This window comes from Sesamum indicum, linkage group LG11, assembly GCF_000512975.1.
Source record: "Sesamum indicum cultivar Zhongzhi No. 13 linkage group LG11, S_indicum_v1.0, whole genome shotgun sequence".
Taxonomy (NCBI): domain Eukaryota; kingdom Viridiplantae; phylum Streptophyta; class Magnoliopsida; order Lamiales; family Pedaliaceae; genus Sesamum; species Sesamum indicum.
This window is the reverse complement of record NC_026155.1, coordinates 11,912,203-11,924,878: the sequence shown is the minus strand read 5'-3', so window position 1 is coordinate 11,924,878 and position 12,676 is coordinate 11,912,203. Positions and strand designations below refer to the sequence as shown.

At 32.0% G+C, this 12,676-nt stretch overlaps 1 protein-coding gene across 1 annotated transcript; it reads left to right on the top strand.

Annotated features, from left to right (window-relative positions):
- LOC105174111 (ethylene-responsive transcription factor ERF024-like) lies at window positions 70–1,388 on the top strand. Its single transcript, XM_011096105.2, has one exon. It carries the CDS (start codon window positions 505–507, stop codon window positions 1,111–1,113), a length of 609 nt encoding a protein of 202 aa, XP_011094407.1. The 5' UTR covers window positions 70–504; the 3' UTR covers window positions 1,114–1,388.

Sequence of the window (12,676 nt, the reverse complement as noted above, 5' to 3'; positions counted from 1 at the left end):
TAACTAATAATAAATTTTCTTTTAGTGACGGTGATAACTCATAGAAAATAATTAAAATAGTTCCTAATTCTTCCAAAAATAAATAAAAAAATAATCAATAATACAGCTGAGATGGAATTACATCAAATGGGAGCAAAATCTCAACCCATATATCAACATTCCATTTCCAGCATATGCAATAGGGATAAAAGAAAATGAAATCTCTCTGAGTCATTCACATCAAATCACTCACTCCACTGTAATCAACTGTAGGATTAAAGTGAATAAATGAAAAAGTAATTAATCCTCATCAAGAACTCACCACTGTTACGCCCTCCAACCCAGAAATCCAACACCACATCTGGCATACACCCCGGATCCTCACACCTTGCCATTACATTCACAACTGGTTTCAACTTCTCGTCTTCTTCCCACTCCAACTGCCAAATCTTAACTCCCGCCCCTAATCCACAACATATATATAAATGGATTCTCTCATGATCTTTAACCATCAGTTACTATCTCATGCACGTGCAGTACAACAAACTGAAATATATATATACAACAATGTCACAGACTCCACGGGGCAGGTATGGCGGCGGCAAGAGTGTTTCTGACGGCGGTGGCCGCCCAATGTACCGCGGAGTGAGGCGGAGGAAGAGCAGCGGGAAATGGGTTTCTGAAATTCGGGAGCCCAGAACGCCAAACAGGATATGGCTTGGTACATTCCCCACACCGGAAATGGCGGCGGTCGCCTATGATGTCGCGGCGTTTGCTCTTAAGGGGAAAGAAGCTGAACTGAATTTTCCTAGTTCAGCATCTTCCTTGCCTGTTCCAGCTTCAACATCCCAGCGGGACATCCAGGCAGCTGCCGCCAGCGCTGCGGCGGCACTGGGCGCTGCGGGGGATGCTCTTGGCTTTGGAAGTTTGGAAACATCCAAGATCGGGGCGGCGCAGCCTGAAATGCCGGTTGTGAATGAGTTTATTGATGAGGATTTGATCTTTGATTTGCCAAATGTTCTTGCGAATATGGCTCAAGGGATGCTGATTAGCCCTCCGCGCATTGATTTTGCTGAGGACGAGAATGATTTTGGTGGAGGTATGCAGGATGAGTACCTCTGGAATTATCAATAAGAACCCTAATCAAATGAAATCGAGAATTCTCATATAATTCTCGATCGTGTGAATAGATCAAGAAAATCAAATTAAGAATATATATATATATATATATGTATATGTATATAGAAATAAAGAGCGATGGGAGTAGGATGGGAGTGTGCGTTACAAGATCGCTTAATGAATGTATGTTGCTTGTAAATTAAGTGTTTTAATGTGGGCTGCTTGAAAATGTGGGTTGATCGACGTATCATGCATCATCCCAATTGTAAGTAATAGATGGATATACACATTTCAACAACCTCCTAAAGCATTTAATCAAGTCTAAGCTGATGTCCACAATATTATTAATCTAGGGTTTCAATTGCACCTTAACATGCATTTTTTCTTGGACATGAAAAAATTTAGTCCAATTGGGATTTCGCTGTTAGTATTTATACTTTGAGTCCTATAACATAGTATGTTCAATACTTGTAATTTTTTACTTTACAAAATTTCTAAAATTGTTCTACAATTGAAAAACTCGTACATATATCTATGAGACTAAAAGTATTGAATTCCTGATTTTATAAAACTAAAAGTGAAATTTCGTCTATATACAGAATCCATCAATTATTAACTGTAAAAGTAAAATTGTAGTAAATTAATAATTGAAGTGGTTTAATTAACTCTTACTTCATTGTATATATACAACCTTCGCAATGAGGTTAAGCAAGATAGAACATATATATAGCTAAACAATGAAATCTACAAAAAATTCATGAAGTCAACCCCATTCATTGTATTTTTTGCTGTTCTTTATTTATTTGTTTATTATTATTCTCACCACCACCATCATCATCATTTATTATTAATATTATTATTATTATTATTTTGAGAGAGTGTTAAGAGATTCTTAATGAGCGCGCAGCCGGAATTAATACAGGAAAGCACAATTATTTCTTGGGTAAGGCAGCGTACGTAGCGATGATGTATAAAAAGTGACAGGGGTCGAGGGACCATTATTGATTTTGAGTTTGAGGGCATCATATATATATATATATATATATATATAGGTTTAAAGGCAATTTTTGTCCCCTAATTTCAGGTCATTTTCTTTTTAATCCCCTAAGTTACCCATAACACTGAAAAAATCTCAATTCTGGTACAAATTTGGTTGGAAAGTTGAGTCACTCGCCGGAAAAGGTCACATAAAGTCACATGCCAGGCATGTGACTTTTTAAATTAGGGCTTGCATTGTAATTGGCTGAAAAAGATGATATGGTGAAGACATGGTCTGAAGTTAGAGGACTAAAACGAGAATGGCCTGAAGTTAGAGGACTAAAACGAGAATGGCCTGAAGTTAGGGGACTAAAACGAGAATGGCCTGAAGTTAGGGGACAAAAATTGCCTTTAAGCCTTTTATTTTCAGCTAATCACAATTCAAGCCCCAATGAGGACTCAACTTTCCGATAAAATTTGTACCAAAATTGAGACTTTTTCAGTTTTACGGGATCAAAATGGAACCTAGTAACTGAGGGGACTAAAACGAGAATGATTTGAAGTTAAGGGACGAAAATTGCCTTTAATCCTCTATATATACATATATCATTTGAGAAATTAGGGCATATATATATATGTGTGTGTGTGAAATTAAAGGGTGGGTGAAGAGAAGCTATCAGTATGAGGTTGGGTGGTAATTAAGTCAATATAGCTATAGCTGGAATCATTTCGTTGTTGATTTCTAGGGTTCTTCGCTGTTACATTCATTTTCTAATTATTCCGCTCAACATATAATGCCCATGGATTCTTGCTCAATCGATTAGCTCACTGCAACAAATAACACTAATAACAGCCACACAAACTCACACACACACACACACACACACACACACACACACACACACACACACACACACACACACACACACACACACACATATATAATCAGTACAAAATAGTAAAATTCTTTGCTAATTAATAATAAATTTAATAAGAATATTACTAATTAATTATTTCGATTCTGATTTATAGCATAACATTCTTTCATGACTATTAAAACATTTTCTTATATCGTAGGCCTACTACTCTCACTTTCGTACAGGGGTTGGTATTTTTAATCCTGTACGATTTTATTTTTGTATTTTGATATTATAATTTTATAATTTTTGCAATTTGGTCCTTTTTTAATGAAACTGGCCTAAAAAAAGTCATATACATCGCAGATGACCACATTAAAAAAATTGTTCCCGTCAATTTGATATGCTACAATTGTGTGCCTCAAAAAATCAGTTTGAATCTTTCCTTATAAAATAATATTGCATCTCGTACTTTTATTTAATATATATATATATATATATATACGAACACTATATAAATTGATCATATCATCTATCACATTTTTCATATAAATTATATAAATTAAAAGAGATAATACTATTTTATAATGAAATATCTTAACTACCAGAAAATACCTTGGACGCTAATGGGGTGTTTGTGCAAGCTTATTGTAAGCACTATCAACTTTTTGCTAAAAGTTAATAAGAGTGTTTTTATTTTAATTTATTCTTTTAAATTGTTTAATAAGCAACTCTTTAATTATAATTAATTTTTACAAGTTATTAGTAAAATTATAAATATTAAGTTGTATTCTCAATTTTCAAACTCTTCCAGCTTTCACTATAGATAAATTTAATTTTAATTTTCTTTACAACTTGGGGAGTATTTCAATAGCTTTGGTTTTATTAGTAGAATAAATTGTAGAGAAAGTTGTAAATAATAAAATATTAGTAAAAAGATGGGGTATATATTGGGGAAAAAAGTGAAAAATAAGAAAATAAAGTATTTTAAAAAGTAAATTAATATTTACAATTTTACTAATAAATGTAAAATTTGATTGAAAGTTGTTTATAATTTTTTTATTTAAATCAATTTAATTTAAATAGTTCAAAAATAAAAATCATAAATCAAAAATATTTTTTTCAACAATAAACTGATAAGTATTTATTTTAAACCGTTACAAGGACTTGTTGTTGGATTATCCCTATCATAAAATAATAGTTATTACAAACACTACAAGTCGAACTCTGGGCCCTATTTTTAGAGTGCAAGAGTTGAGAAGCAGTAGCAACAATTTTGGTGCAGTGAAGGTAAGTGATAATTAGGATTAAGCGAGTTATTAGTGCGGACCATATCAGCATAATTATGGTTAGGACATGTTCATCAAACGTTGGTGAAATGTGAGTCCTCTCCCTTTCTATTTGGTAGCGTCTCATCAGATTAGATGTACACAACTAAGCTAATGACTGCTAAGTTATTATGATTTTTTATATTAAGTTATTTATCACCCCAATTCAATATATTCAAATTTAAAAATTAATTTAATATATTGGTATTTAAATCAATTTAACCAGGCTTGCAGTCCTAAATTCATGGCTAATGAATGTAACATTTTTTTTAAAAAAAAAAAATAATAATAATAATAATTTAAGTGATGAGATTTCTTCTTGAGTTCACTCTGACATTGAGCTTCGTAAAAACATAGAGTGCTGTGCTATAAACAGTATTATTCTTTTCTGTGAATAATAGAAAATTTATAACTATGCTTATTTAGTTGATACTAAATTCATTTGGATAATTATGATTTTTTGTTACAATTAATTATTATATTAAAAAATAATTATGACTTTTCAATAATCATTAGTTGTTGTTTTTATTAGTGAAGTCAAAATATTGGTCATAGTTAAAACCAATCATGACAAATATTTTTTAATCGTGGTAAAAATTTAATTTTTTAAAATAATTTTATTTAATCGTAGTTAATAGTATTGATTTATTATAATTTTAAAGCCGTGGTCGTATAGTAGAGCGAATTCTTTTCTTTTCTTTTTTTGTTGTAATCCCCAATTATATTGAATTTTTTTTAAATACAATTCATGAGCTTGTTTCTAGCTTAGGCCGGATGGCAAGTCAGAAGGAATGGTCCGCTTGGAATCTAGTTAAATTTGCTCACAACTTTTCAAAGAGTCTAACATAAAATATTACATTATAATTGGAAATTTGTATGAACTCAATCAATGAACATCAAATATTAAGAAAATACTCTCCATTCTGTACATAATTAATGTACCTAAGATATAATACTCATTTGGCTTCCTCCTTGACAACCTGCCCGAATTGCACGGTTTTAACCTTAAACCTGCCGAGTTTTGCCAACGTCCCTTCCCCTGATGATCCATCAACTTCCCTGGTTGCCGATTCTATGAAACCGGAACTGATCATCCTGTAAGAATCGGGAACTCCTGGAAATTCATGAAACTGCAGGTTATTGTCCTGAAATCCCTGTTGAAAAGCCCAGACCTGAGGATTCATTTGATAAAAAGTGATGGGCTCTCCAGGATCAGGAAATTGTTCCTCCATGTAATTTGGTTGGAATCTCCGTGCACAAGAATTCATCTGGCTGAACATTACCGGAAGTTTCTGAAACTTTCAAACGCAAACAAGCTTGTTCCTCAGAAGAAATGATTTAATGCAAGAAAAGAAACTGAGAGAAGAATAACTGAATGGCAACTCAAGCCAAGGCCCCCTTCTATATATACCTAGTCTTGACAAAGAGGCTGCGTTATATGTCACAATTTCTGACTGTTCAAACTTCAGATTCCTTGACTGACTCTGAGAGTTAGACTTTTCCAATTTGGGGACAAAATGTACCCGTGTGATTTTCATTCTTTTTGTCTGAAACTATACATGTGGGTATTATTCTGCAAAGGATTAGGTAAATTGTGTCCCACATTTACAAGTGAACCTTTTATAATTAGTTTTGTAAAATTTACGTACGTTTTTATCTTTTCTATGTAAAATTGTAGTAGCTAGTATTGTTTTGCAAGGGATTAGGTACATTTCGTGTCCCGCATTTACAAGTGCACGTTTTATAAATTTGTAAAGAAAGCAACGATGGCTACGGACGTGCTAGGCGGCTGCTAATTCTACTATGTACAACTGGTTCCAATTCTTTCAACTTGTTAATTACAAGCTTTCATCAGTTGGGTCCGAACTTACGTGATTGTTTCGTTCTGAAGAAAACCGTACACTATGTACTGATTCAAATTTGTATGCTGCAGCTTGTCTTAAAAAACCTATTAAAACAATATGTTTTTTTATACCGAGTTTTATGTACTTCTTAGTCGTAGAATTTGGAAGGGAAGTTGGAACACAAATAAGAAGCCTTCATACTGAAAGGACACGTTTACTTCAATGATGTAATAATTACAAGATATGATTTGAAGAGGAATTATACATGTGATATGATTATTTCATAAAATGTGCTTTTTGTTTACTTCAATGTATTGAAAATGGAACTAAAATGAGTGATTGTATAGTTTCTTGTTTATTTCATATTATTATTTGAAGTGATATGTAGCAAAATTCCAAAATTGCCCCTATTTTTACTAAAAGAAAAATTCTTCCATTTAAAAAACACGTCCAAAATGAGAAATTGGTAATAAGCTAAAATAGTAAAGACTAAATTGGTAATTTCAGGAGGCCCAACATGTTGCAAGCAGTGGGAATAGGCTAACACACCTCTTGAATAGGGTTTCACGGTCGGAAAGTTAGTATGATCAGTAGCAGTGAACGAAGGTACAACACCGAGCTTCAGTGCAATGACGTAAACCTTATATTAGCTTATGTTATTAATCCAATATAGGCTAGTCCAATGAAGTAAATGTGTCCTAAGGTTATTATTTTGCATTTCGACTTACATCATCTATCCGTTGTGCAGTCGTTTCTTCTTTGTTCCTAGCGTTGGTGTTGTTCTTAAGGTGTACAATATGCTACATGCATGACTTGAATTTTGCTACTCATGCATAAATTCTAAATTTATTTAAAAAATTACCAAACATCCAGAACCTTCATCTCTCGAAATTAGGACTACGGTGTTTGGTAATGGAAAATCTGAGGTCTCAGAATTAGAACTAATACACAGACAACCGTAGATTCCAATGATGTTGAGAGTTCAATTTCTTAAAATTTGCAAATAAACTCATCAACCCGATTGGAAGAACTAATACAAAACAAAGGATGTACAAAAAGAATAAAATAATTGACCAAACTAAAACACAGCCTAGACATGTGAGTTTCGCTCCTCCTTGACAACTCCGACTCCTACAATGTTTACAGTCTTCACTTTAAACCGTTCCAGCTTATGTTGCGACTCTTCCTCCTCGGACATCGGAAAACCACGGATTACTACATCTCTCTCCCTCGTCGTCTGATCTTTTGCTGCCCTAGAATTCAGTTTCCCCAGGAACTTCTCGAACACGTGCGAAACAGGCATTTCCCTTAAATCATGTAAAGTTTCACAGAATATTCTTTCAATTGGGACATCCTTTTCCACTTTGGAAACCAATTTCTTGAACATTTCGCTCCCTTTCTCGTCGAGCTCGTCCACGACTCCTCTCAGGATTTTCAGTGGCTCAACATCATAGTCATGATGATTCAGAAACCCGTTTCCTTCTTCCGATTCAATTGTCCGGTTTTCTTCATGAAGATCATAGTACCCGTTAAAGTATTTGTCGGAGAATCTGTTTTCGGCTGCCATGGATTCGATGTTTGTGTCGTGCACATGTAAAGGCCTTGAGGGTTGAGGAAATTGTTGCAACACATAAGAATCATAGAATCCATTGGTTGTTTCCATGAGACGATTGATTCGAATGATCGAGGTTGGGAGATTTACAGGAATTGGTTGATCGTTTCTTGAAGTAAGTTTGGTGCAAGGCTAAATAAATGGATTGAGGGAAACACGATTCTGGGGTTGGGTATTTATAACAATTTCTCCCCTATCCTGCCAACTGTACTTTGGTTGACAAATCAACAGGGTAAATTCTTTGACAAGCAGTTGAGTCAAAGGTTAGAAATATACAAAAGTTTACCGGTTCTTCGTTGCTGTGCAAAACTGATCTGATAATTAGTCAACATGCAAAACTATTCTCCGCGTTTTTGGCTTTAGACTGTGACAATCTCTGGTTCCTAGTCATATTTCCAACAACTTATCCACATTTCTGCATGAAATTAATACAACCATATAGTAAGAGATCAGTGATTCGAAGAATGTATTTAATTAGGACAATGTAATATGGTATTCGACTTTTTTATTCTTTTTATATAGAAATGAGATTGGATGTATCAAGATAAGGATGGGGTCAAGTATATTGATAATTCTAAATGAAAATATAGATCTAAAAGAAATAAAATGAGCCGGTCATAACTTAAGTATTAGAGGTGTTTCAGGAGCTTATAAAATATTAAATATAATAAAATTAAAAAATAAGATGCGAAATTTTAACAAATGAATTCAACATTGTATGTTTATTACAAAATTGTTTTTACAAAAATTTTATAATGTTATTTTATATAACTACTTCATAAGTTTGTTGAGGAAAGTATTTTTACCAAGTTCGTGAAAACCCAATTTGATATGGATTGTAAAAATCAGTTCGTATGGGCCCATAGGGCCGAATTTGATGATGAAAATTTCATCTGGATCCGTATTAAGTAGGAAGGACTCTGAGACGAACTCGCCTATTACATCAGGACTTCAACTACAGTTGTCCTAATTGGACCAAATTGTATGTATCTTCGGCCATGTTTACTTTGTTTATAACGTTGGATAAGAATTTTTGTACAACCTATTAGACCCTTCACATTGCGATATGGGGATTCGGATTTAGGGTTGGAGCTGAGAACTGAACGTACTTGCATAGTTGATCCTACAAAGTAAACGCTCTATAATTAATTTCATGTTTTTATCATACATTTAATTATATTTATTCTATAACTATTTAATTGAATACTCAAAATAAATTGAGTCTTAGTTTTAGTTCAATTTTTTAATCAGTAATTATGAAAATATATTTTTTTATATATATCTTATTGAAAGTATTTTGATTTGATACTGCAATCAAATATGAAATACAATCTCAATAACTATTTCAAATATATTCTCATTTTCATATAAAATTATACAAAATTAAAAATACATACTTTTCACATGTATAGTCGCAGACTATATTTTTTGTTGTTATTAACTATCGGTATGTATATGTATTATTAATTGTCTACAATAATAACTTTACACAAAAAAAAAATGAAAAAAACTTATTTATTTATTATTAATATTGACAATCTTTATTTAATTATTTATTATTATTACAACAACAAAATTAATCTTGTTACTTATTGCACATAATTACTAATAACTTTTGAAATTTGTCACCCAACTTTAAGATATTTGTTACTCCATGTGTTTTTTTAAAAAAAATATATAAGAAAATTTCTCTGATAAATAAATTTTAAAAAAAATCTTTTGTGGAAAAAATAAATAGGCAAAATATTCCTCTTCAATTGAAGTTGTCGTACACGGGCCAACAGTGCGCGGCTCTTTTATTTTTTACACGTAAAATATCATTGTTTATCAACCGTTGGATATTACTTTATATAAACCAACGGTCTATATTAGAATGATACAAATCGAAGGTCCAAATTTGTCAAATTAAAATTGAATTATTTATATTTAAATTAACAAATAATTTATATTTTATTTGATGAAAATGTGTTTCTCAGATTTTATAAAATTTGAAAACATTTTAAATTTAAAAGTGTATATATAATATATTAATATATAGTTAAAATTATGTATACGTAATATATATATATACAGTTAAAAGATATATATTTAATATATATATAAAGGGAGAAGGGGGCGAGGAGGGGAAGGCGTCGGCTGAACGGGATCGTGATGGAGGGAAGGTTAGGAGCTGCGGACGGGGGTCGAGGGCTGAGGGGGGAAGGAGGAGGCGACAGCGTAGGCTGAGAACGAGGGAGGGGGCCTGCCGTTGGGGAAGGAGTGGGCCGGGAGGGGGGAAGTAAGGTTCCAATTTTGTTTTTGTTTTTTTTTTTCTTTACATTTTAAAATAATTTAATTATTTATGATAAAGGGTAAATATATAATTATTTAAATAAAAAATTAAAAAAAACTTAAAAATGGACGAGTGTACCACAAATTCTAATCAAGGGGGCTATCTTGCCTATTTATTTTTATCACAAGGAGATTTCTTGTTAATTTATTATGATATAGGAATTTTTTAATCTTTTTTCCTACTTGTACGACATTAAATTTCATTATAGCCAAGAGCATATTCCTTGTTAAATAATTCTAGATTTAATCTATATAAATTAATTCATTTTATATAGAGTATTAATTAATATATCTTGATATGTTTAGTCCCAATTAAATTATTTTTTACTCAAGTTAGGTCTTAATACGTAGCACTTTTTATTTATTTTAACACATGAAATTAAATGAATTAGTTTATTATTGTCCACCAATAATTGTAGCAATAATAATATTGGAGTATAGATTATATGAATTTAGGAAATAATATGAGGCGACAAAGGAAGCATCCCATCATTACTTATTCCAAATCTCTACTCTTTTTGGGTGGCCCTCTTTACTACCTAAAATAATTAAGTGGTACAAATAATTAGGTGACTCATATAATCTAAAGCCTAGCCATGCATGCGCTTTTAATGATTAGCCTCACTCATTACTCCTAATTAACTCCTTATTAATTTATTAACAATATTCATCACTTCATTTTTCTATTAACGCTCCATATCCTTATTTTAATTTTAATCACAATTAGAATACGCTGAATAAAGAAGTTGATTGTGCATAATGACATGTTTCAATTCCTGCCGTATATATAGGCTGAATAGCAATTTATCCCCTTGTGATATTGAAAATGAGCACGTTACGCTATATGAAAAAATTATAGCAATTGACCCCCTGTACTATTTAAAAACGAAGCAATTTACCTCCGTATACATAGAGATAATTGCTTCATTTTAAAAATCATAGAGGGAGTAAATTGTTGTATTTTAAAAAATATAGAGAGGTGAATCACTATTTATAAGGAGGTAATTTGCTCATTTGCGATATCATAAAGGGGTTGCTTGCATTTTTTTTTCCTATTTTATCTATAATGGCAAATAGAATTATGTCAGGAATATCCTATCTAAGTGACAAAGTTGTAGCTGAATAACCGGAAAAGGGATTTAATCAGTAGAGTTTGCCGATTTGGTGCATATCATGACTTCGGTATATGAATATATGGACTTGATACAACACCAAATAAAGGTACAATCACAATCCTCAATGTACTAAAACAGGCCAGAAACCATCATCTCCAAATCACCCACAGAGTGTGTATCCAATTATACTATTCAATTCATTGACCATCTCGTCTGAAATTTCCTTTAGGTGAGGCTAAATCAAGCAGTTTTATAGGGGCACTTTAGTAATTTTTGTCTTGCTATCAAATTAATACCTTTCTTGATCGTCGTTCGTCGTTGATGTTGATTGTCGGAAATCATGCCTTCTATGAGATGCAATGGCATGATCATGTGGTCTATTTAAGTCTGATGACAGTAATTAGTGCTAACTTGAAATCTTCTCGTATCGATACTATATATAATTAGTAAGTATTTTTTCATTTTCATTTCTCCAATTTATAGTTAGCAGACATATCCATTAAAAGTTAACCTCACACCAGGTAAAATTTGTAATTACATAACAGTTGTTAGCACTTTAATGTGATTAAATCCAAGAGCTCATAATGTTAGAATCTTCAACATGCCTCTTTGATAGTGACATTAAGGTGTTGAGCTTTCTAATCTTGGTAGTTGGACCTCACCATTCATCTACAGATTATCTAATGTTCAGACAATGCAACAATATTCCAAATATCAATACCAAGAATATTTAAATAGATGCAAAATTATGGATAGTTGCAGTCAACAACATTTCTTACTTGGAAAACAATTCATAAATTTCGATTTGTGTAAAAATTTTTTAGTACCGTAATTACATGCTACATCATTGTCTCAATAAACTGAATAATAAATTAACAAGATAAAATCACACTAGATGGGATTTGAACTTGTTAATGGGACTAATTAATCATTAGATTGAGATATCATGCATGCGTAATTTCGATTCATATAATCACACTCAAATATTACAATTTTGTCAAATTATCACAGCAATGGGAAAATAATATTTTTCGTCCCGTAACTTAAGCCTTTTTTTCATTTTTGATCTCATTGGTTATAAAATTTTTACTTTTGGTCCTATAACTTTGAAAAAATAGTATTTTTTGGTTCCATGACACATTTCTATTATATGTTTAACAAAAAAAGCCATGTGGCCGTTAAGCGCATGAGACTAAAGGTGTTATTATTTGAAAGTTATGGGACCAAAAGTGATAATCTTGTAACATATATGAGACCAACAGTGTTCTAACAACTACGTGCTAAACATGTGACATTTTTCATTAAAATATATAACGAAAACGTGTTATGGAATCAAAAGTACTACTTTTTTTATAAGTTACGAGACCAAAAGTAAAAAAAAATCTAAATTGCAGAACGAAAAATGTCATTTCCACTACACCAATTCATAGACTACTAGTAATGGGTTAAACAATGATAATACAGTTTAACATAATGGTGTTAGGTAAAACAGAAATTCAGTAACCCTTTTCAA

Bases quoted from the DNA above. Each gene is read 5' to 3' on its own strand.
- LOC105174111 (XM_011096105.2), top strand. From the start codon at position 505: ATGCACGTGCAGTACAACAAACTGAAATATATATATACAACAATGTCA.